Genomic DNA, 26843 nt, shown 5'->3' on the forward strand with positions numbered 1-26843 from the left:
GAAATCCTAATAGAGAACCTTACAGGAAGTTTAGACAGGTTTGGTATTCTTGAAGGCTCTTAGGGTTGTTTGCAACTTGGAAACAGTGACTGGCTTGGGTAAAAAAAAAAAAAAAAAAGGAATTTATTAGGACAGTTCACAGACTTTCTGGCCAGAGGCTGGCATTAAGGGGATTCCAAAGAATGTCTTCCTTGGGTGGATTAACAGTTACACAGAACAACTGCAGAGTTCAGCCTATACCCCAGCTTATGCACACTGCATGGCATCAGAAGCATTATATATGTTACCACCAAGGTCAAATACCTATGCTTATAAAATTAACACTTTTTTGCTTTAACTAACACACTTGAAGTTTCAATCTGAAACATAAATGTTTTCTAGTAGTTTATGTCAGTACAACTTAAAATCTTCTAAGTAATAAAACAAGTTTTGGGGGTAATTCATTTTATTGATGTGTTGCAAACCACCACCCAGACATATTAATAAGCACAGAGGACTTCAGTAATTCAGAGTCCTTTCCAGAAACTGGAAGCAGGAATAAAAACCACTGTGACAATACAAAACCACTGTAAATTTTTAGGTATTTTCCCTTCAGTATTTCAATAAACATTTCTTCTGGCATGTACTTAATTTTAAGTGAACATGATTTACAGTTAGTCTTTTTTATTATTACAGCCATTATAAAAGCCATAGACATGTTTCCAGAGAAAGCACTTTTTGAAATTGTTACAGTATTCTCTCATAAAATAGGAGGTAAGCCTGTGAATTTAGTACTTTAGTTGTAGGCACAGCTTGCACATGTGTGTCACTGATGTGAAACCACTGTCCTTTGGTTGATTCCATTTCAAAATCTGTCAGGAGGAAATGTAAAATTAAAAATATAAATGGAAAGATTCAAGTTCATCCTTTTTTGGTTTTGCCATAAATATCTGCTGAATACCAGAATTCTGTAAGACCTCTTTCTTACCCTGTAGAATATCACCATGGAGAACAAGATTAGAGAGATGACTGTTGGCAGATCTTGCCTTGGCATAGGCAGTGTAATGCCCCGACCTCATGGTACCACTGTGTTCAACGACTCCATATAAGGAATATAGTACCCTTGTATTTTCTTCAGCAACATTCTTTAAAAATGAACAGGAATCAAAAGTTAGTTCTAGCCCCCTTTATACAGATGCCACCGGCAAGACAACTTTAAACTATGCACAGGGTCTCTAACCTTCGAGAAAGCAGAATTTCTGAGTCTGAAATGGACTATTATTTTCTCCCTACCTTTTCTCAGCCTACTGAGTTGGTATCACGCTTACGTTTTTACTAGAAAGTTGCCATTGCTCTAGCCCTGCTGGAAGAACCATAAACCAGGGTCTACCTGCTATAATCATAGTTTCCTGGCCCAGATACTTAAATAACTGAACTTGCCAAAGCTTCTTTAGGAGTCTGGGATCAGATAATTCCAAAATACCTCAACAACTCATCATCCTATTTCCAGCCCAAAATTAAGCCTTTAACAGCAAGAGGATAGCATTTAGGTCACACCCAAGACCACCCCTTAACATTTTCAAATACCCCCTGCAGATTTGGTGAGAAGGACATGCAACCTCTCAGGAGCTCACTTTCCCCATCTCACATGGAGGCTGCTTATTTTAAGATCACATGTGCCGTAGGGCTGGGCAGCAACAGGGACAGGTGTTCCAGCTGGGGGCCACTTGCAGACAGCTACTCCACTTACATTCTCGTGTAAAAAGTCTTCCTGAACAAGCATCAGTGCCCTTCAACAGTACTGTCACTACACTCTCTAATCTTTGCCTCCCTATTTGCTAAAGAACTCTATTACGTCATCCCAAATCCTGTCAGCTTCCTCAGGGATTTCAGTGGCCAATGAACCTCACGGGATTTTCCCTGCCATTCCATTTTAACAACCACAGCCAGGACTACATTCTGGAATCGGTCATCACTCAGAACGCTTTAACTTCAAAAATCTTACTAATTTTCTAGTCTCAGTCTACAATTCCATTCTTCCAACTCTCACCTCACCTCTACTAGTCAACCTAACAGGATCCTCCAACCCTTGTTTTCTCCTGGCCTATGAGGCCTCTTTTGGCCTCATTCCCCCCAAAAAAGTCTCTTCACTTCTCAAAATGTAATGGAACAGCAACATCACGTTACCTGAGAGCTTACTGGAAGGCAGAGTCTCAGACCCCGCCTCACACCTACTGATTTCCATGTGATTCACATGCACATGTCATTCTTAGAACCTCTCAACACCCACCACATCCAGCTCATCCCATGACCCAACTCTGAATTCCATGACGCACCTTCCCCGGCCCCATACACAGACAACTGCTATTGCTAGGAAACAGAATTCTGTAACCATGCAGCCTGGAAAATTCATGATTTTCTACCTCACCAGGTCCTCGATGTGACCGTATAATTTATAATGTGTCCTCAGTTAGCTGCCTCTTCCATGGATGTCCTTCACAGCAACTAGACCAAACTCCCACCGCTCGCCTGTTGCCTTCTCCTTAGAGGTGACCTCACCTCCCACTTCAGGAAAACTGACACCACCCACCCAGCTGCATGTTGCCCGCTCTCAGGAACGTGAAGTCTCCTCTCCCTTTGGTTCAGAGATTCTCCAACTTCGTGTCCTTATCCCAGCCCTTCTGGTCTTCTCCAGGATCTTTGCTCAGTTATCTCTCTTTTCTGTATCTTTTACTTCTAGATTTTCCTCTTGGCCTACAAACCTAATTGTCTCCTAGTACTAAAAAAAAATCTTCATTGATGCACCACGTTTCCTTTTCAGCAAAAGCTCTAACGTATCTATATGCTCTAACTCCAATATTCTCATTCATTTCTCAACCTACTGAAGTTACCAACACTTCTTAAAAAATTTACCATGACCTCTATACTGTCTAGCACTTTCTAGTTTTTTTCTCTGATATTCTGACCCTGAGGCCACTTAATCCTTTCCTTGAAACCTGAACACAGGACAATGGCATTTTAGGTAAAAGATGGATTCCTGATGACCCTGTATTCAAAACTAATCCAACCAGAGCTATTTCTATTTACAGGCATATCTCATTTTATTGTGCTTTGCTTTATTGTGCTTCATAGAGACTGTGTTTTTTTATAAATTGAAGGTCTGTGGCAATCCTGCACTGAGCAACTCTATCGGTGCCAATTTTTTTAATAGCATTTGCTCACCTGGTGTCTCGGTGTCACAGGTAATTCTCAAAATATTTCAAACCCTCCACCAGCAAAAAGATTACAACTCACTGAAGGCTGAGATGATGGTTAGCATTTTTTAGCAATGAAGTATTTTTTAACTAAGATATGTACATTGTTTTTTTAGACATAATGCTATTTTAATACACAGTTAACAGGTTTCAATACAGTGTAAGCATAGCTTTTATATGCACTGTGAAACCAAGAAATTCGTGCGACTTGCTTTATTGCAATATTTGCTTTACTGTGGTCTGGAACGGAAGCCAAAATATCTGAAGTGTGCATATACCAGCAAAAGTGGCCCTGGCCTATAGTAGTAACATAAAAATAATGACAATTCACTCTACCCACCACGTCTGAAATACCTTTCTTGGAGAATTTTAAATTAGGAGAGAGGAAGGGGGAATTTCCATAACTTCAAGTTTTGCACATAACGACTTAATATGTTTACACTGAAGTATTTAAAATCTGAATAAAGAACAACAGTATAGCTTCTTTTATTCTCCAAATTCTTCAACATGGAGATTCGCTGATATCCACGGTGGTGTCTTCTTCCACCTACACCTCTTACACTCCGATGCTCGCCAGAGTTCTGTCATTAAGCATCACTTCTTTCTCTCTCCTTGTTTACACAAGAGATCCTATCCTCTCATAGTTTTAACCACCACCTACGTATTGATTTACGAATCCTTATCTCCAGCCCTAACCCCTCTATTCTGGCCCTCAGACGTGTACATCCAAATGTTTTCTAAACATAGCCACATGAATATCTCCAAACTATCTGAAACTCAATGTTTCCAAAACTGAACTTATTATTATTCCTTTCTCCGCCTCCCAACCTGCTCTTCTTCCTGTATTTCTTACCTCAATTTATGGCACTCCCAACTGCCCAGACACTCAAATCAGGCCCTGGGAATCATACTCAACTCCTTCTGTGGCACCCTCAGCATCCATTTAAAGGCCTCTGCCTCATCTTCCAGAGGCAAGAGATCAAAAGTCTTGTTAATTTTACCTCCTGAAATATTCCTTCAATCTCCCCATCTCCAGCCCTAGTTTAGGCTGTCATCATCTACTGACTGAATTAACTCAACAGCCTCCTAACTTCCCTGCCTCTAATCTTGTCCTCCTAAAATCCAGCCTCCATTGCTTCAGCAAGTAACCTATGTAATATACAGACCTGGCTGTGTCACCCTGTTGCTTTAAGTTCTTCAGTCGCTCCCCACCGCATACCTAATAAAGCCCAAGTTTCTCATCACGATAATCTTCCAAAACCTCATTCCTCTCTCACTTCTCTGGCTTCATCTCCTAACGTTCCCAAGACCTTGTACTGTAAGCTCTAGACCTGCTTATACAGACAGTCCCCGGCACCCGCCGTGCCACTTCACATGCCCTGCCTTTGCTCCTGCTGTCCCCTCTGCCTGGAAAACTTGCTTCCTCTTGATTCATCATACTAAGTCTTACTCCTTGAAGTAACAGTTGAGGCAGAGCCTCCAGAGCCTTCCCTGAACCACCAACATGCTGGGTTAAGTGCATATCACCCCTGCTTTGTGTATACCAATCCTAGCACTCAACCATATTAAACTGAGATTATCCGTTAATATATCTGCTCATCTTTAGTTATAAGCCCTCAGCTCCCAAGAATCTGTTTGCCACAATAATGGGGGTTCAAAAAAATGTTGAACTGAAATAACCTAATGTTCAACATGATTCATCACAGATCTTGACATTATAAAGGTACAAAGATCAAAGACCCAGTCTACTCAGTAGTTCCTATCAACTTCATACATATGTGAGTTGCTGTTGGAATATTTGGTAATAAGCTATGATTTCCCTTTAAAGGATTTTCCCAAAAAGGCAAGTTCCACCTACCTTACATTTAAGGGTACAAAAAGGAGCCAAATCTAAGATTTCTGGAAATTTTATGTGTCTGTTAACTTTGCGTAGGTTAAAACCAGCCTATAAAAGAAGGATAATACATTAAGTTCTCTTCCTGGAAAAGCTGTACATGTTAAGTAAACTGTAGTCCCACCTCAATGCCCAGAAGAACACTAACATCTAGCCCTAGTTCAATCTGCTTAGAAGACTCTATCTCCCTGACTACTAACTGATTTCCAGTTGATTTGCTTTTGCTAAGTGCAACACACACACACACACACACACACACACACACACACACACACACACACACACACACACACACACACACACTCCAACACATTGAGATAGCTGCTCCTATTAGAAAACTCTCAATGTTTCTGCTTTAGGCATCTGGAAAAGCCAGATTAGACAACAGGTTTTGAGTGCTTAAAACTCAGCAATAGCAGGGACTTCCCTGGTGGTCCAGTGGTTAAGAATCTGCCTTCTAATGCAGGGGACTCAGGTTCCATTCCTGGTCGGGGAACTAAGATCCCATAAGCCACGGGGCAACTAAGTCCGCATGCCACAACTACTGAGCCTATGTGCCACAACTACAGGGCCCATGTGCCACAACTAAGACCCGACACAGCCAAAAATAAAACAAATACATAAAAAATAAACATAAAAAACAACTCAGCAACAGCAGAATACTGTTCTGTGAAGCACTCACTTTCAGCCTCACTTTCTAACCAAGCTTGGTGAACTGTTCATAGAGACCCACCCAATTAGTCAAACTCATACCAATCACAGAAGAGAAAACACTACGAAGGTATTTTGGGACTCGAACTGAATTTACAACTTGTACTGCTCATAGGAAAAAGTCTTCCAGAAAAGATGGAGTCACCAAAATGATGAAAAGCCAAGGTACCAATCAATGCCTTTTTATCAAGGGTCAGTAAAAATAAGATACCACACAGATCACTAAATTTCCCAAGTGTGAGATATAACTAGGAAACTGGTCTTTTTTCTCTAAACCTGAAAATAAGATTAGAGTAAAATGCTAATATATCTAAAAAGAGCAACATGAGTTCTAGTAAAACTGAGGCATGATTGTGCCTAAATTTCTCTTCCACCTTGACATGCATCTTCATCAAACCCCTTTTGTGTGGTAACATAAACATACATATTATTTTACTTTCCTACTTCTTTGAAGTCAGAATTAAGAAATAACAGAAAGCCAAAAAAAAACATAGTAATATGTTGAGACAATAACAAATAAAGCAGGTGTCACATATTTAAAACAAATTTAGGTAATGAACAAGGGGTACCTGCTGAAATCTCTTTAAGTGAAGAGTGAGAACAGGAGGAGCAAGGGAAATTAGCATCTGCTTCTTAGCGTTGGTGTAAACGTGTTTCTTCTCACCTATAGAAAGAAAGCAATTTTAGCATTGTGAGGATCATTTTAGACCTCTATATAGCATTCACATCTGCTATAAAATCATTCCAAACATCTAAAGCAAGGATCAGTAAGCTTTCTGGAAAGAACCAAATAATAAATATTTTAGGCTTTTTGGACCAAGAGGCAAAATCAAGGATATTTTGTATGTACTAATACATAAGAGAAAATTTCCACAAATTTTACAGAATTCAAACTATAATAAAATAATTGAGTACGATTGCAGTCTACTGAAAAGAAGAATGGAATCATTTTTAGAGAGGTAACAATTAGGGTTCAAAGATCATGTTTTCTACTATAAACTCATTTTCAAATGTTCATCTGTAAAAAATATTTTTAGCTCAGAGATCACACAAAAACATGAAGCAGACCAAATTTAGCCTGCAAACCATAGTTCACTTACACCGGCTCTAAAACAAACAGAAATGCTATAAAATCACCACGATTTACTTTTTGTATCAACAAGTAAATAAATAAAAAGCTAGACTTTTTAAATGTTTCAACAATTCTAGTAAGAATCCTTAGGAATCTAAGATGCCTCCTTATCCCACTTACCCAAGATCAAAAAAGAAACAAGGTGGGGGCAGGGGTAGGAGGGGAATTATTAATATCTTTCTGTTCTGTATTTGAAGAAGATGGTAAGAAAGCACTGTCCTCCCAGTACCTTGCACTGGGCACGTCACTTCAGCACGCTGAAGAATTAAAGTGTGGTTTTCTGGATGCAAGGGAGATGAGGGTCATCACAAACGACAGGAAATTGAGGATACAAAGAAACAGCCCCTATCTGTTAAGGAGCCTGCTGTGATAACATCTCAGTGGGATGATTCCCCTACAGGGAGTGGTATCAGAGAGCAAACTGCCCCAACTTTAACTGCTGCTGGGATGCCACAGAGTACTAGCCACATCAACAAAGTTCTGCTTATCCATCCTTCTATTAAAATATTTACACAGGCGGCTTCCCTGGTGGCGCAGTGGTTGGGAATCTGCCTGCTAATGCAGGGGACACGGGTTCGAGCCCTGGTCTGGGAGGATCCCACATGCCACGGAGCAACTAGGCCTTTGAGCCACAACTACTGAGCCTGCGCGTCTGGAGCCTGTGCTCCACAACGAGAGGCCGCGATAGTGAGAGGCCCGCGCACCACGATGAAGAGTGGCCCCCGCTTGCCACAACTAGAGAAAGCCCTCGCACAGAAACGAACCCAACACAGCAAAAATTAATTAATTAATAAACTTCTACCCCCAACATCTTCTAAAAAAAAAAAATATATATATATATATATTTACACAGTATTTTGGGAAAAGGGAACTTATTGACACCATCCAAACCCTGATACAATCAAAACAGTAGTACTCTACCGATACAGTGCAAAATGTACCCCTAAATATTAATTTTACTTTCTGTGAAAGAGTCTGAATACCTTTTATATTTGCCTTTGGTCCACTATACTGTCTCCGTGTGCACACTTCACAAAGCAGTTTATTAGCATCTCGAAGTTTCTCATTTCGGGTGAACTGATATAAACAATGTTGGATTGAACATTCGTCAGTACTGAAAGCTTCCCTGTTTGCAAGAGTACAGAAAGCAGTTTCTGGATCTTCGTTTACAACCTCATATACTTTCGTCCCGGGAGTATGATCGTCATTCAGAATCTCTAAATTTATTTCGTCAGGTTGAAGAGCAGCATTCAAGTTAAGGTTCTTAAATCCACTGGAAATGTCCACTTCTCCATTGCTCCCTTCCATCATGTAGGCACCATTTAAATTCCTAGTACATTCAGCAGGAGATGCCAAAACCTTCAGATCATTATCCATGTTGACATTTTTCATATCTACTTCCTCTGTGGATTTTTGATTGTCAGTTATACTTTCTATCATTTTTTCATGGCCATTCAAATCTTTCTGATTAACACAATATTCTTTATGTATAACTTCCTCTTGTGAAATATGGTTGGATTTAATATCCACTTCTTGCTGAAGTGACATTTCAACTTCACATTCATTATCTTCAGGATGGTCAATGGCACAGACATCATTTAAATGAAGAACTTTTCCTTGAATTTTTTGTTGCCTTCGTTGGTTCTGTGTAAAAAGTACAAAACATTTTTAAAAAAACAACAACAATGAGAGAGAGGAAGAGAAAAAGCATACATGTATCACATCAGGTTTTCCTGTTTATCGATCAAAAATAAATAAGTTAATAAGGAAGAGTTCACTCTCAGAATTCCGACCCTAAAAGTTCCTTTACTATCAGGGATCAAATAAATTATAGAGGAAAGTTCTCTGGGGCTTCCCTGGTGGCGCAGCAGTTAAGAATCCACCTGCCAATGCAGGGGACACAGGTTCAAGCCCTGGTCCGGGAAGATCCCACATGCCGCGGAGCAACTAAGCCTGTGCACCACAACTACTGAACCTGTGCTCTAGAGCCCACGAGCCACAATTACTGAGCCCACATGCCACAACTACTGAAGCCTACATGCCTAGAGCCTACGCTCTGCAACAAGAGAAGTCAACACAAAGAAAAGCCCGTGCACCGCAACGAAGGGTAGCCTAGCCCCCACTCGCTGCAACTAGAGAAAGCCCACGTACAGCAAGGAAGACCCAACGTAGCCAAAAATAAATTAATTAAATAAATAAATTTAAAAGAAAAGTTCTTTGATTGAAAGCAGGGATAAAACATCACCAATCATCAAAAAGTTGTCACACGGGGGCAAATAAAAATGTGCAAGACATGGTCTCTGATCTAGACAGAGCAGTAAGGCTGTTGAATCCAAGTAGCCATGTATTAAAGCAGGGGGCGAGTGTCTACACACACACCAGGAAGGGATATATCCATGTGAGTTACAATTACCAGATCAAGGTTTCACTTAAAAGATAAAAATAAACTGAAAACTCAAGGATGTATAAAAACAAACCAAAAATTCAAGGACGGGCAGAGGGATGGATGAAAACATTCTGGGAAACAAATGGCCCAAAACTAGAGAAGCAAGGAAGCCACCTATACAGAGGACAATAAAATACTCTACCCACTTAAATCACCTTCTTTGCCATTTGCTGTCTATGTCCAAGTGTGGGGCGGGGGGGTTGCATTTTATCCAGATTTCTGTTACTGGAATGCCTCAAGACTGAAGGGGTTAGCATTTTGAGTTGTCACTAAAAGGATAGTCCCTGTGAGGCTAATTCGTAATACGAGAAAGCTGAAGCGTAGCACATAGGGCTCTGGACACAAAAATTTTCTGATATGCTTCAGTTAAAAATAGTAGACATGAAAGAAAAATGGGGAAAGGATATAAGCAAATACTTCAAAGGAAAGGAAATACAAACAGCCCTTAAACATAAAAACATGCTTCGGGCCTCCCTGGTGGCGCAGTGGTTGAGAGTCCGCCTGCCGATGCAGGGGATACGGGTTCGTGCCCCGGTCTGGGAGGATCCCATATGCCGCGGAGCGGCTGGGCCCGTGAGCCATGGCCGCTGGGCCTGCGCGTCCGGAGCCTGTGCTCCGCAACGGGGGAGGCCACAACAGTGAGAGGCCCACATACCGCAAAAAAAAAAAAAAAAAAAAAAAGAAAAAACATGCTTCACTTCACTTACATGAAAATAAATGGAAAATAAAATTGCACTGAGATACTATTTTCCATCTATCAGACTGGCAGAAATCTAAAAGTCTGATAATACTCTGCTGTCAAGGATAAGGAGAAACAGCAAGTCTCATATGTTGCTGGTGGGAATATAAGTTGGTACAACTTTTGTGGAGGGCAATTAATTTATCAAACCACAAATACAATCCCTCTTCTCAAAATGTGCCCAATCGATGACATATGTATAGGGTGATTCACGGCAGCACTGGCCGTCATAGCAAAAGACTATAGGTGTTCGTACACCTAAATCAAAAGAGAAATGGTTAGATTAACTATAGTACATCTATTATACTATATTTAGTAGTATGTTTACTACTAAAATAGAATACCATACAGCTGTTAAAAAAGGAATCTTTGTGTCCTGAAATGTAAAGATCTCCAACAATCTAAGTAGAAACAAACAAAAAGCGAGGTCCAGAACACTGTGCATAATCTTTAAAAGGAGTGAAAAACAAGACTACATATTTGTATTGTACTTGATCATATTTTCCAAAAATACCTAGAGGACACATAAGAAACTAATGAAAGTAGTATCTATGTCATACAAAGAGGGAGACTTTTATTGTACACATTTATATTATATATTTAAAATTTTTTGAATGTCAATGTATTAGCAACTCAAAAAATTATTGAAAATGAACTAAAGTTTTTTTAAAGTTGTCACAAGTAATGCAGAATTTTTTCAAAGAGCACATTTTCTCCACATATACTCAGAGAAACTTCACTGCAGAGAATACTAAATGAGCTAATTCTGTAATTGCCCAATGAAAGTGCTGTTTATAAAATAACAGACATGTCTACCAGTGTCACTCAGACTTTAAACTCAATAATTCAAAAAAATTAAAATGAGAAAAGTATGGTTTTCCTCCTAATTACCCACCTTGGCTTGCTTTTTGGCTTGCTTCTTTGCTTTTTTCTGTAAGTGCTTACTTGTTCCTGAAGGAGTATCATTTCTCTCCTTTATGTAACTGTCATTAATATCTTTTTCTTCCTCACTTTCTTTATCTTCATCATCCATGGTCTTTTTCAGATTTTTATCATTTATACTTTTCTTACCACTCTTAAAATATGGAGAGAATATGGGCCAAAAATAAAACTTTACTATTGTTGGTGAAGAGATTTCATGTTACCTAAATAGTTTTCTACTCCTATTTTACACCAGATTTATTTTTCACAATGTTTGGAAACATGTCCAGGACAAAATTCATTCATCTCAAACACCAGAAAGCAATCTTCACATACTGAGAAAACAAGCAAACAAACAAGTAAAAGAGTAAAAAAAGGCAACTTAACATATGAGTGTAATAGAAAGGAATTTAATGAGTTGTATTAGACACATGCTGTATCATGCTGTAATTACATCTATTCCTAAATGTACTTTCTGTTGGTAAGTGATTTACATGTCTCACTACAGGTATTCCTTTTCATTCTTTTCTTTCTTTGCATGCAAATGACAGTTTTAAAGAAAGAAAAAACAGAGTAAGTTTAGTAAGACTTTAATCACTAAGTAACAGTGATTTAAAGGGACCTCCAATTCAAATTAAGTTCAATAACGATTTATCCAATACTCATAATAATATGTTCTCTTTTTCCTATGACTACTTGATAGGAACTAAATTAATATGGCTTAAAACTTAAAACTCTCTTAACATGTATAAACTTAAGTCTGTAAGGGATTTGTGGTTAATCTTAAATAATGAAAATAAATAGTAATTTATATGAAGTATTTCCCGATATGTAAACTAATCAAGTTAATTATCTATAAATAATTCCAGACACACTCTTTAAAAATATATATATATATTTATCCCATTCTTTTTTCAAATCTTTAAAATTCTTCTGTCTCATATACACTAAGAAAAATTTCTCCATGCTGGGCCTAGTAATGTACAGCTTGGAAAAGGTAGCAAGCCCTCCCCCATAAATCTAGCACAGGAAAGAAAAAAATCTACTTAAATAAAATAAATGCAATAGTCTTACCTGATCGTCTAAAACCGGTAGAGACAAATCAAGGAACGATTCATGAACCAAGGAGACCTTAACCAACCAAAAAAGAAAATGTAAAAAGGAGGAAAAGATTCACTTTAAACATTATATAGTAAAATCATGGGGGGGTGCTAAATTTTAAAATAAAGGCTTAGGAAAATGAAATGAAAAATTACACAGTGTTGAGGACTCTGGGTTAGGGGAAATCAATTAAAATATTAAATAACTTCTTCCTGATATAAGGAGTGCTCATAGTTCCAGCAAAACACTATACATACTTGGACAGTTCAAAAAGAATATCTTATAAAACTAACTAGACATTTCTGTTTTTGAAAGAAACAATTGATAAACTGTACACTATTAATATTAATGCATAAATCCAGTCTGCACTACATCTACTTACAGTTCTGCATTCATCACACATGATTGTACTAGTTAGTTCACCACCAAATACTCGGTCCACAAAACTTGGTACTGATTTTTTCTTTCCATAATCTATAAGGGGAAAAAGTCTATCAATTATCCTTATATAATTAATGAAATAAATCGAAGCTACTTACTTACCTATCTAACCCTAAAATTTAATTTTAATTTCCTATCCTATTGACTTGTTTTTCTCTATTCATAATTACCACAATTTTATTTTTATGCTACAGTCAGCAGCGTATACTCCACTTCTAAGCATAACACATTTTAACATAATCACATCTTGTGAAAAAGAAAAAAAAAAGTTCTTATCCAAGATCTAGTCAGTGGAAAATAAATTTTGCGAGTCAGTGAGACTTTCTGTATATCAGTATCTTACCTAGTAAAACAAGCAGATCGAGCTATACACAGAAGGCTATTTTAGCTCACTTCTAGCTCTAACATTCTAACACTGGCAGCAAGTTTGGGAGTAACTTGCTTTGTGAGCTCCACTTAAAACAAAAACAAAAAGCCCTCAGGACAGTATTTCAGACAAAATCTTCCTTTTATTTTTCTATGTTCCCAGAAATAACCTTGATAAGTTTAGCATAAGGTGACATAATTTAACTACCTAGTAGTCCAACTTTCTAATTACATGAAATGTGTAGGCCTTATTCAAATGACAGGTGTCATTTATACAGAAACACATTTTATGACAGACAGTGTGAACAGGCTTGATTCTCTCTCTGTTGCTGGCCAGGCCAGCACCAAGGGCACCAAGGAGGTAAACAGTTGCTGTGTGTTGATTCTGAACTGTGCTTTACAATACAGTAGTTGCTAGTCACTGGGGCCACCTAAATTTAAATTAGTTAAAATTAAATGAAAATAAAATTTAGCTCCTTAGTTGCACCAGTCACATTTCAAGGGTTCAGTAGCCACATGTGGCTACTGTATCGGACAGCAGAGAGACGGAAGCGCTCCGTCATCACAGAAAGTTCTACTGGACAGACGTTTTCTAAATCTTTAAATGTCACATAATAAGAATAAAGTTGTCTCCATGATTAATAAACCAGCTGACAACTCTCAAAGACAATCACTGCTAATTAAAGTCTAAGCTTTTGAGGGAATTCCCTGGTCGTCCAGTGGTTAGGATGAGGCACTTTCACTGCCGGGGCCCGGGTTCAATCCCTAGTCGGAGAACTAGCCATCTGACTAAGATCCCACAAGCCACGTGGCACGGCCAAATAAATAAATAAAGTCTAACTTTTTGAAAAATAAAATTGTGATGTCATCTTAGCTCTATGTTTATAAATTTCACCATAATATTGCATAAAAAGAATACACCAGAAGTTAAATATTTCTAAAGTATTTACCTTTGGTGTACTGAATAATCGTTTTAAATCAATGAAGATAAAGAGAAATTATAATAACTATGGATAATATAAATAATATAAATTATTAATAACTGTGGATTTGAAATACATGTGCTAGCAATCTTGTCCTAAAGTACAGAGGAATTCAACTGTAGTGCTTTAGTTCAAAAATTCAGACATTACCTTTAACTTTATTTTTTAGCTCTTCATCCAATTTTTCAGTAGAATTACCAAATGCTTTAAGAATTCCTTTACTCACTCTCTAAAAGTAATAAAATAGATATATATACCATTAAATTTTAGTTATTTTCCTTATAAAGTATGTAATCAAGTCAAGAAAGTGATCAAGAATTAATTAGCTCCCCAAACTTACTGAATAAAACTTAATATTTCTAAAATCACATTTTCAAAATTAATTCCAGGAGCTAAAAAGAATTATACTTAAAAAAACAATCACTAACCCCTGAGCAAAGGCACCATCTTATCATTTCAAGATTTTAACCTACTCAAACCAAAGCTTTTCAGAACATGCCCACCTCCTTTGAAAAGACCACTGAAATACCATATCCTAGAAGCAGAGTGGATAATGAGAGCTACAGGGACAAACTCCGGTGCTCAAAGCCTAGCTCCATCACTACTGGATGACCTTGAACCAGGCACTGAACTTCTCTATACCCTAGTTTCATAATCTATGAAGTGAGAAAATGACTCACAGAATGGTTGTGAGGACTGAGTAAGGCAATGCTTACAAAATACTGAGAACAGTGCTTGACAAAAAATAAGAGCAACATAAATATTAGTTGTTATCACTGTGTTATTACTATTATTAATTATATCCACATCCCCCCAAATTACTTTACATCCTGGTAATTAACAAAAAATTTAAAATACAACAAATGTTCCCTGATGCTTACAAAATAAAAATACTTCCTAGATTCAAAAAGCAGAGTTAAATCACACTCAGAATTAAGAGTAAGAGTGAGCTACAACTGGGAATCGTTTGGGGGAGACACATTTTCCAGTACCTTATAGCTCTCCTGGTATAGGCTAGTACAATAGAACCCTTAAAGAACAATAATGCTGTAAACATCAAGCAAAGTACAGCATTATGAAAAGGAGACTCATTTCTAATTCCCTTCATTCATTCTAGTAATTAAAATATTCTGGTTGAAAAGGCTGGTGAAGAAAAAAAATATTTTAATATAATGGCCTCAACTAGTTTTCACTGCTCTAATAACGCTTAAGACATCAAATGACAGAAGTTAATGAAGATCAGATTATAAAATACACTGGTCAAAATATGCTAACTTGATGTTCTTCTGCTCTCATTCCATCCAATAAATAGCGAAGCAGCTCCTGGCTATCTTGCTGCTGATAGCCTTTAAATCGCACTGCTCTACAGAAAAAAGAAAAAGAAAAAGAAAGAAAAAAGAAAAACAATGGTGAGTCTACTAAAATGAAATTATTTTTTATAAAATCTCAGGATCGTATCCCAAATCTTGGGGTGTTCTAGTTTCTCAAAAGTTTGTTTAGTCCAACAACATCCTTAGTAGATTTAATTTTCATACAAAGTACATATTTTTAATCCAAATGAAATAAACCATGCTTTAATATATCTACTGAATTAACTCTAAAGCTAATAATTTTTTCGTATTATTTCCCAGCATCCTACTGATGCACTGAAAGCACAGTCAAAACAGATACTCACTTTTTACAGACCTGAGAAAAGAGTTCTCTAGGTGTCACGATTCCCTTTTTGGTCTCTTGCATCTCATTAAGAAACTGGCTCATGGCTAAAGTAAGAGGGCCTGGAGGCTCAAGGTTTATTTCTAAGGGTTCCTGAATATGGGAATAAAAATTACTTTCTTCAGTCAAATTTTGGAATCATTTATTTTATCAAAATGTAACTAGTCAACCTATATTCCTATGTTCCTGACAGAGCTGTCCCAATTAAATTCTCAAAATGTACATCAAAAGATGGAGAAGGCTTCATCTTTGATAAAGAATTCAGTTCTACTGTTTTAGATTATCAGGAACTTACTACCTAGGAACTGAAGGAGCCAAAGCAAAATGTAAATAATAAAAATGGATAAGGTAAAATTCATTTGGCTCTATAGCATTTAAGTCACCTGAAAAGATGTTAAAAATAAGAATACACGGCCTAGGGCTTCACAAACATCAACAGCATTCCCAAGAAGGAAGCCAAACACTCAGCACAGCAGTACATGGCATACACAGAGCAAATAAATGTAAAGGCCCCTTATAAATTTCCATTAGCCTGAAAATCCTTAACTTGGTAGGTAGCTTAAAACCAAATAAACAAAAGAGGTGAAAATGAGCATCAATTCTTAAAAATAATTTAAAATGCTGCTATTCAGAGAGGGAAAGTACTGAATAAAAGAAAATTTTAAAGTACGTACTGTTAATGCCAAATCAGGTGGTTCAATTTTTACAATTGTTCCAGACATTTTTACTTCTTTTAGTAGTTCTCTAAGCACGGGTGTTTGTGACAAATTCTGGAATGTAGGATGGAAAAGAAAGGGGAAATTATTTAAAGGCAAACCAATTCATTCAAATGTTTTTTAAGTGCCTATTCTACCAAAACAGAAAATCATTATCAACACTGTAACTTTTATTGCGACTGTCAAACAAAAAGTAACATCATGCTCTTCCCCCCACTCTAATTGGTTCATAAGTACTTCAGTTCTGAGCTGCTTCATCACCTCAGAAGGTCATTCTCCCAACCACCCAATATGAAGTAGCTACCCTACCACCACCACTACTTACCCTACATGCAACTAGGCGGTTGTTTCTGTCCTTGGTTCTCCTGTTTCCCCCACCCAAATGAAAGTTCTTTGAGGGCAAGGGCCATGTTTCTTTTGAGCCCTATTGTACCCCAGTGCTTAGCACAGTGTTTTACTGTCATGCAAAGTAAACGTTCCCTTGAGTTTTTTTTTTGAAAACACAGAAATAAACTACTTACAAGGGAAAAGCTCAAGACTACAAGTAGCAAATATGCAAAAACACCCTATGAGGAAAACACTAGATTTCCTTAAAGGGGGAAAAATTAATATTGGCACCTGCATAACTGCATTGAAGAAACATGTATTTCCCAAATTACTGAGTCCTTTCACAGTTACTTGGGAAGTAGAATTCATGGTAGGATTTTCTTTAGCCACGTTTTCCTTTTTTTCTCTCTCTTGTTCATTTTTACTGTCCTTTTCTAGTTTTTTATTTTCAAGTTCAATATTACCACTATCTTTTGCTGCTTTAAAAAAAAAAGAAGAAGAAGAAAAGACTTATTAGCAAAATGTATAACACAGCCATACCAAATGCAAAGTTATACTGGGGACCAGAATTTGTGAATTTTACCTAATAACATGATTTGCCACCTGTTTGATTTTAAATGTTTTCTTACAAATATAAGTAAATTACCATCAAGAGAGAAAAACCAATAAACAAAAAATATTTAGAACCGATGTAAGCATTACTTTGACAAATGAAACCAAACAGTATATGCTTCAATATAAATCCCTTTTTAATGCACAAATGTTTTCTACAAATGAGCATATTTTACCCTGTGAAATCAGAGTATAAAGCAATCAAATAAAGAATGTGGACATGAAATAAATTTTTAAATGAAGTCTGAGGGTCAAAAACCAATCCTGAAGTTAGGAACAAGCAATTCTGCCTCTGCAAAAAAAATACCACTGTGACCATAAAAACCTAAACAAGCTTTTAAAGCAAATGATGAAAGTCAACCCAATTAATTTAATTATGTATGAAAGAAACCTGAGAAGTATCTGGCCTTTTGAAGGAGTTACAGGCACTTTACTTTCACATCATCCAAACAAATGTAACAAAATAAATTCATTATAAGGCAGGACTCCCTTAAGCCCTTGTGCCAGGGTATGGGAATAGGGTGTTACTGCCCACTACGTAGTGCAGACACTACATCACATTTGACTATATTATTTCTCAGATTCCCTTCTAATTCTAACTCCTTATAATTATCTATATTCTCACTGTTTTACATTCTTAACCAAAAATAGTTTGAAATCAATCATAATTAATGTTATTCAGCTATATGTAATGCTACGGCATGTTAAACTAAATATCAGCAGATTATATAAATCAACATTACAGTATATATTAAGAAACAAATGATTTTACCTGATTTTGGAGCTGTAATACCGGCTTGTTTTCTAACATAATCAACCACCTGACCCAATCGGTTTGAACTACAATACTGGACCTCATCATCACATAGGTAACACCTGTGTCCCAAAAGATCCCAGAGAAGACAAGTAACAAACTGACAACAACAAAAGGGCACTAACTTTAATTCATGGAACCCAAAGTGTGTAACCCTCAAATTATTCTACTAAAGAAACTGAAAATGAAAATTCTATGTTTTGAAAGAGACTATACATATTAACTCTGGTTTACTGTTAAATAAAGTTAGCCTGAATTATAGCTACATATAAATACTGTGAAAATACTCCAAACATTTTACTGAAATGGTTATTTATAACATTAAAGTGAAAGTTTTTTCTAATATTTCAAATTACAGACCTACATCATCAAAATTAACAAATTTTACAACTGACAAATGTTCAGTGAACACTGCTATGTAAATGGTTTTTAAAGATGTAAAATTTTATTTTAATGAGGTTAAAAGAAACACCAGCCTGACATTTTCATGCAAATTCATTGCCAAAATTTACTATATTCTCAGTTTATCTGGAATTTGTTCTTAGTGTTCCAATTCTTAAACTAAAAACAATCTACCAAACACTTTGTAATATCACAAGAAAAAAAAAACAAGTGTGAAAATTCCTGTCTTCTCCATGCTATAATTTTTGTGTTTGTACAATACTAAGCAATAGTTTCGCATAACATCACATTCTCTAGCCTTCTGAAATTTCAAATACTACAAAAATTTTAACTTTCTTGCTCTTTAAACATTTCAAACACCTCCATTCTCCAACATTTCAAATGGTTTCCAGCAAATGGGCACAGGAGTTGAAACTCACCATACACTCCAGTTGTCCAAACTAAGAACCAGACAATGAGGTTCAGATCTCGGCGTCATATAGTGCTTCAAGGCATGCTGCTCCTGAGAATTTCTGCCGCAGCCCTAGAGAATCATAATCATAAACCTCAAAGCCATAAAAATTCACCAGGAGAGAATTTATAATCTACAGTGAATAAGGAAGTGGGTCAAGAAATTCTGCCATTCTTATAATTTTGAAAATAAAACTTTAGACTCTAGAGAGTCCAGGTTTTGTTAAAACTTAAATATGAATAGGCAGCTGAGGACATTTAAGGAAGAAGGTATTTCTAAACCCAAGCACTAGAAGGACTCTTCCACTCCAACTTGTCCTTTCCAGTCCCAACTAAACCATGCTAATGTAGTCACTCACTAGTTCTAGTTTAGACTCCTTAACATCTTCCTAAGTATTTTCCTAACTTCCACTTTTCTTCAGATACATATTTTTTCACTTTAATATTCCTAAAACAAAGCTCTGTTCATATACTCAATTCAAAAGTGATGAATTGCTCTTAAACTCCTACTCACCAAACCTGATACCCTCTGATCCCAATCCACCTTTTCAGGATTATCTCCCATAATCTCCTATTTGAATATCATCTACCAGCTAAAACCACAGCCCTTCCACAATACAATTTTGTTCACATTATTCCATTTGCCTTGAAATTCTTTACCGTTACTGCCACTGATCAAATCCCACCCAGTCTTCAGGATCTTGCTCAAAGGCCACTTCCTCTCAGAAGCCTGTGCTTATCCTTCAAGATGAGAAAACACTGTATTCTTCCTCTAAACACACTCCTACAAAACATGGTATAAATTCCTGGTGGCATTCCTTATTTTCTACCTTATATTAAAGTTGTTAATGTTGATATCCTTCCTCCCCTGGAGTGTAAATCCTGAAGGCATGAAAAACATAATTAACCTATTACCAAAAACCTAGCAAAGTGAAGGAGGTCAATAAGCATTAATTGAACAAGTAAATGGCAGATTTTACCTACATCTGCATAGGCATATTCATAAAAGAACACGACCATATTGTGTGTCTCCAGGTGATTAAATCACAGCTAAGAAATACATCTTCACTGTGTATCTATCTGAACCAGACTTCCAACTCTCTTGGATAGCACTACAATAAGTGGTCCTGTTTCTATTGTAGCTACTAAAAATATCCTTCAGAGGGGAAATATTTATCAATGGCTTCTAATCCTTTAACAATGATATCAAACCTACTGACTCAACTTATCCCACTCAACATTTAAATCTAAAATAAACTAATTAACATTTGATATTAATTTTGAAAATTATAACACCATTTGAGATTATTTGAAACTTAAACATGATGAGTTATCTTAAGACAACAAGTGAGAATCCCTTGCTAACAGTGCAAAAGATAACTCTACTGGGATAAAAGTTAACAGTTAATACTGACATTGTCTTACCCTTAGGAATTAAAAAGATGGCAAAATAGATAAAATTTATAGTAAGAAATGTATTGTGGAAAATTTGAAGTAGTAAAATATATTCATCCTCATCATATGTATCTAACAGGTTAAATGAAAACTTTTCAAATATAAATAAACAATAAATATGTTCTTTACTAGCATATAAAATTTTTTTAACTGTCTGACCACAATAAGGTACCACCTATCAGAATGTTTAAAATAAAAAACTGTGACAATACTAAATGCTGGCAAGGATGTGGAGAAAGTGGATCACACATGCTACTGGTAGGGATATAAAATGGTACAGCCATTCTGGAAAAGTTTGGGAGTTTCTTAAAAACTAAACATTTAAGGGGATTTCCCTGGTGGTCCAGTGGTTGGGACTCTGCACTTCCACTGTGGGGAGCACGGGTTCAGTCCCTGGTCCGGGAACTAGGATCACATGCCATGTGGGGCAGCCAAAAAAACCCAAAAAACTAAACATTTAATTATCGTATTACCCAGCAATTGCACTCTTGGACATTGTCCCCAGAGAAATGCAATCTTAAGTTCACGCAAAAACGTGTACACAAATGTTCACAGCAGCTTTATTCATAATCACCAGAAAAGTGAGATAAGCCCCGATGTCCTTCAACAGGTGAACAGTTAAAGTGTGGTACACCCATACCATGTAATACCACTAAGCAATAAAAAAGAACAAACTATTGATACACACAACTTGGGTAAACCCTCAGGTGATTAGGCTAAGTGAAAAAAGCCAATCCCAAAATGTTGTATATTACATGATTCCATTTATATAACATTTTTAAAATGACAAAATTTTAGAAACAGAGAACAGACTAGTGGTTGCGAGGGGCTGGGGGGAGGGATGGCAGTAGAGAAGTGAGTATGATTTTTAAAAGGCAACACGAGGTCCATGTAATGTTGGAACTATTCAATACCTTGACTGTGGTGGTGGATACACGAAACTACATAGGTGACAAACTGTACAGAACTTAATACACACATACTCACATGCACAACACACATATACCCACACACGAACGAAGAGAAGTAAAACTGGGGAGACCTGATTAAGACTGATGGATTGTATCAGTGTTAGTATCCTGGTTGTGATATTATACTATAGTTTTATAAAATGTTACCACTGCCCAGTAGTCCAGTTTCCTAACATATAAACTTACCACCACTAAGGTTGACTAAGAGGCTCTCCTGACCTCTGGTACCAAGGTAATACCTGTTAGCTGTTCTGCAACCCAGATACCACCCAACCCCAAGGTATTCATTCCCCCAGCAGCCAGAAATGTGGCCTGGTGACAGCTCACAGCTCAGTCTGTCCATCCCCAAGAATTAACCTCAGTGGAAGGAAGCTGCCTTGCCCAGGGTTAGTTCCCCTCCCCAGGGTCAGCCCATATCCAATGGCTGGTCTATGCACAAGTACAAAGGCCTGGCCTCTTGCCTCAATTCAGGACCTCTCTGAAGGCCAGAGTTCACTGTGGGATCAGCTGAGGCCCCGAAGCACTGCCTCTTTGCTCTCCCTCTGCCTAAACTTGCTTCCCTCACTGTTTTCCTTGGGTGGTACCTGAGAACACCCCCCAATAAACCACCTACACACAAGTCTCACTCTCAGAATCTGTTCCCCAGGGAACATGACCTATGCCAGCTAGCATTCTGGTCACCCATACTGTACTTTTAGGTAATATCTTCTAAAATAAGTTCATACTTATATAAATTTCTAAGTTCATACTTAAATAATAAAATCCCATATCAATCAAAATCTAAGCATACCTGATGGCCACATTTAAGACACAGCCAAACTGAAGAATTTTCTTCTGTTTCTTCTTCAGATTTATCTTTTACTTTATTGTCTGTCTTACAATCTTGGCAAATGTTCCATTCCACATTCACTAAAGCCTTTTTCAAATTACCTTGTTCCAATCCTTTTCTAATGTGTCTGCACATAGGTTCTATTAAAACAAATAATAAAGGAGTACGTGAGGTAAAATATGTCTTTCTTCAGTTAATCTCAAAACTTACACGTGATTTGAACTTCAAAAATGAATTTATAAGCAAATTTTTAGATAACCTGAAAAGTTAAATTTTTGTTTGATATTTGATTATAAGATGATTATGTAAGAAAGAGAAGTTATACAAATTTTGAAGTCCTAGGTATAACTATCACCACCCCAAATCACTTCAATTTATTTATCACATCTATTATTCTCTTTATTTTAAAAGGTTTGTAGAGAAGGTCCCTCATTCAGTCAACAATACAACTACCGCACACCCGGCACTGTGACAGATGCCAGGGAACCTAAAAAGTGACCAACTCACAGCTCTTTCTTTAAGCAGCACACATTCTGGCAGGAGAAGCAAATAAATAAATAAATGTACAAGAATCTCTGAAACATGCTATAGCAGCACGAGAAGGTTGAAGTCAACGAAAGTTTCACAGGGGAGGTAATGTCTGTACAATCTTGGAAGATATTTACAGTAACAAAAACTCATATTAATTAAGCACTTAACTATGAGTGTGACACTGTGCTACATTACCTCATTTAATCCACACAACCACCCCAGAAGGAAGACTCTACTATCCCCAACGACAGATGAGAAACCTCAAAGTTAGTGCCCAAGGTCACATAACTACTGAGCAGCTATGCCAGAATTTGGATTCAAGTCTTTCTTATTTCACACTCATTCTTTAAACTATGACCTCATGGAGTAAAGAACAATCCGAAAAGGGCACATCTCATGAACAAAGGGATGGCGGCGTAAAATGTAAAAGTGCATGCTGTCTCCTGAGAATGGCAGTCACGCATGTTTAAAAACGAGCAGCTGGACCTGAAACTGAAAACCCCCGCTGGGGCTAGATTACTAAAAGGCTTCGCAAGCCACTCTAAAGGGTTTCAGTTCTTTGAGGGGCCCTGGAGGTTTAGAAACTCATCAAGTGACATAACTAGCTTTATGTCCAATGAATATGCACCAAGAGAATATAAATGCAAGTGAGATCATGTGAAAAACTACTAAATCCCAGTAAGTCATCAAAAAAACACAGACTGAAAAAAGAAAATACTCTTTTTCAACTAGCAAATCAGGAAGATTTTTACAAATGATACTAACCTGTGTCAATAAAGGTTCAGAGAAATGGGCACTTTGTTACGCTGCAAGGGGGCCTGTAAATTAGTAAAACATTTCTGAAGGGCAATTTGGCAATAGATCCAAAAGAGCCTTGAACATATTTATACCATTTAATTCAGTAATTCTAATTCTAGGATCTGTACCAAGAAGATAACCAGATGTGAACAGTTTTAGCTACAAAAATGTTTACTATGGCTCTATTCATAACACTGAGAAGTTAAAGATTTATCTACATTTGTAACAGTAGGGGATTACCTAAATAAATTATGAAATGTGCAACCATGGTCTGTTACATCAATGGAATAAACAGCACACCATTAAAAACGTTGTGCTGACTATTAAATGACATGTCTATACAAAGATTAAGTTAAAATGCAAATTACAGAATAATGTACACTTTGATCCCATTTTTACATATTAAAATAGATGTCCATTTAGGGATACAAACAGTACTTTAAAGATTTAGTTGGTGAAATATACCTAAAGATTCAGAAGAATCATCAATTGGAACAGTTTTTCCCTTTGTCCGTTTCTTTCCCATGTTGGCACTTTATGGATTACTTACTGACACAAAATAACAATCTAGAAAACAAGATAAAGTTAGCTTGACAAAAAAAAAGTATGTTTTACAGTTCTCTCGGAGACAGTAACATAACTAAACCACATAATTTTGTGTGTCTATTAAGTTACAAAAACCATTCACATGTATCATCCAGTTTTCTAAGAACCGTGAAGTAGAGTATTACCTCTGTTTTTCATAGCCTAGGAAATTGATTCTTAGTTAAGGTTAAAAGGTTTTCAATAAATGTAAAGGTCAGGAGAGAACCTACACCTTCTTACACAGATCTTGAAAAGTCTCAGCCCCTTATATTATTAGGAATCAACTTCTCACTAGATAAATGTGGAATGGTGGTGGCACTTTGAAACAAGATAATTTCTCGTCCTTCAAAGCCATCTTTCTTAGCTCCTGCAGGGAATTCAATTTGATTGATACTTCTCAAAGAAAATTAAAAACAATTCTGAAAACAATCTCCTAGAGGGAGTTAGAAAATTCACAAAATAATTCAAAGCCAAATATAAAAAGTGACACACGGTTCTGCATTTTTCCACACCAGGATTTCCTATGGATGTTAGCTGAAAATCGATTACATCTGCATTCTCAACCATTTACATAATATTCTTGACAAAATCAGTTTGGACTACTATGATAAATCTAGTTCATATCAAATCACCTCTTTAGCCAACAACTAAAAATTAGAAAACATGAAAAATACTGAAAGTACATACAGGTCTACCTAATAGCAATTTTGAAAAGTATATTTTACATACATTAGAATAACTTAGTGTCAAAATCACTTAGATGACTAAAATAATTATTTTACCTGGGATGCTTATTAAAATTCTGATTGCATAAATGGAAAGTAGGACCTGGGACATACGTTTTTAAAACACTTCCCCATCAACTGATACTTAGCTGTCATCTTGCTCTGGCTTAGAGTATTAGAAGTATTCCTCTTTTAGCTCTTAATGGGTTAGGGTAACTAAAGGTAATTCCAAAAGGTTTGTATGAAGAATGGGTGGCAAATTAAATAACTGTTAACCTTTTCAAAGATAATATAAAACGTAACAAAGTTTCATGTTTACAAAATAAATGAATTAACTACTAACAAAAGAACACAACTATATGGGTATATATAAAATGAGGGTGTATTTTATGCAATTTTCTCACTCCAAGATAATATTTAACGTAATTTCTCTTATCTAGAATTGCAGATTTTAGGGGAAAAAAACAGCATCCAAGTTCCTGCCTCCAATCCAACTCCCTCTAATCTGTGCTGCATTCCAGTACCAGACATATCTTCCAATGATGCCATTTTCCTCGTATCACCCTGTTGATTCAAAGTATTTAACAGTTTTTCAACCCCCCCCCTCCTATGCTGTGCACTCATGGTCCCTTAGAAATTGTCCCCACCGCTGTGGTAATCCTGACTCTCATTACTTCTCAACAAAGAACCACTAACGTTTGATCATATAGTGCTTATGACCTTCAAAGCCTTTTCATAAGTATTATCTCATTTGATTTTCACAAAACCCTTTAAATGGAGCATTTCGCTAAAGAAGGAAACTCAAGCAAAACGATGAAAGATCACAGGGTGGCACAGATGGAACTAAAACGCCGATATTTTGGTTCCAAGACAGAATCAAGCCAGTCTCTTCAGTATCCTCCACTCCAAAACACCCTGCCCCTACCTCTAAGCCTTTCATCTCCAGATAGGAGTTCTCTCCATCTATCCAAATCTTCCCAATTTCTCCAAGATTTCCATTTCAATGGAGCCTTAGGCAACCATTCTACTCTAAATGAACCACTCAACTCGACTTCCCCAGCTAGCGTGCACTATTTATCTTGTACCCTAATCAGATACGTAAGTGGGCTGCTTCTTAAATCTTTAACCTGGACATGTGTTATTTCTCTATCTGGAATCTAAAGTTCTAGGAGCAAGAAATGGTTTTAGGTGTTACTTCTGAATCGCCTATAGCATCTAGCATAGTGTTAGTACATAGTAGGTCAAGAAATACTTCTTGTATTGAAATAGAAAAAGAGAATAGTACCTGAGGCATTACGGATGATTATAAGGTGCAAAGGTAGGTACATAAGAATGAAGCACACAAGTTCCAGTGAAAAAGAGAAAGGTAAAGAATGAAGAGATCTGCAGTAGTGAAGACAGCACTAGCAAATCTGGTTTGAGGACTGCAGTAGCCCAGACTCCAAAGTAAAACTTGAAAGACGAACTGTAATTGCTGCAGGCAGAGGACAGTAAGGGGGTTGCTTCAATGATGTGGAAAAGCTCCAATAATTTTTTTTAAATTTATTTTAATTTTTTGGCTGTGTTGGGTATTCGTTGCTGTGTGCGGGCTTTCTCTAGTTGTGGTGAGCGGGGACTACTTTCCGTGTGGTGCGCGGGCTTCTCATTGCAGTGGCTTCTCTCGTTGCGGAGCACGGGCTCTAGGAGCGCGGGCTTCAATAGTTGTGGCACGTGGGCTCGGTAGTTGTGGCTCGCGGGCTCTAGAGCGCAGGCTCAGTAGCTGTGGTGCACCGGCTTGTTAGTTGCTCCGCGGCATGTGGGATCTTCCCGGACCAGGCCTCGAACCCACGTCCCCTGCATTGGCAGGCGGATTCTTAACCACTGCGCCACCAGGGAAGCCCCTCCAATAAATTTTTGACAACTATAAAGGGCATCTAATGAGTCGTGAGAAGAGAGTACTGTGAGTACC

General features: G+C 37.1%; 1 protein-coding gene across 9 annotated transcripts in view; it reads right to left on the reverse strand.

The window, feature by feature from the left end:
* Nucleotides 1–413: 413 nt before the first annotated feature.
* Nucleotides 414–26843, reverse strand: part of USP16 (ubiquitin specific peptidase 16) — a 29971-nt gene continuing 3541 nt past the window's right edge. For 2 of the 9 annotated variants that reach the window (XM_060098570.1, XM_060098571.1), the window contains exons 2-18: nt 24051–24152; nt 22218–22396; nt 18971–19074; nt 18108–18211; nt 17015–17202; nt 16355–16450; nt 15643–15773; nt 15243–15330; nt 14118–14196; nt 12560–12651; nt 12151–12207; nt 11051–11230; nt 7954–8614; nt 6408–6502; nt 5092–5178; nt 968–1124; nt 414–851 (exon numbers count right to left, since the gene is read on the reverse strand). In XM_060098570.1, the coding sequence (XP_059954553.1) occupies nt 727–851; nt 968–1124; nt 5092–5178; nt 6408–6502; nt 7954–8614; nt 11051–11230; nt 12151–12207; nt 12560–12651; nt 14118–14196; nt 15243–15330; nt 15643–15773; nt 16355–16450; nt 17015–17202; nt 18108–18211; nt 18971–19074; nt 22218–22396; nt 24051–24111 (2484 nt within the window). In that variant the 5' untranslated portion in view covers nt 24112–24152 and the 3' untranslated portion in view covers nt 414–726. Of the gene's footprint in view, nt 852–967; nt 1125–5091; nt 5179–6407; nt 6503–7953; nt 8615–11050; nt 11231–12150; nt 12208–12559; nt 12652–14117; nt 14197–15242; nt 15331–15642; nt 15774–16354; nt 16451–17014; nt 17203–18107; nt 18212–18970; nt 19075–22217; nt 22397–23552; nt 23606–24050; nt 24153–26843 lie in introns of those variants that run through there. The other 7 variants (XM_060098576.1, XM_060098573.1, XM_060098575.1 and 4 more) reach the window with 6 other exon arrangements.

Source organism: Mesoplodon densirostris, chromosome 5 (genome assembly GCF_025265405.1).
Source record: "Mesoplodon densirostris isolate mMesDen1 chromosome 5, mMesDen1 primary haplotype, whole genome shotgun sequence".
Taxonomy (NCBI): Eukaryota; Metazoa; Chordata; class Mammalia; order Artiodactyla; family Ziphiidae; genus Mesoplodon; species Mesoplodon densirostris.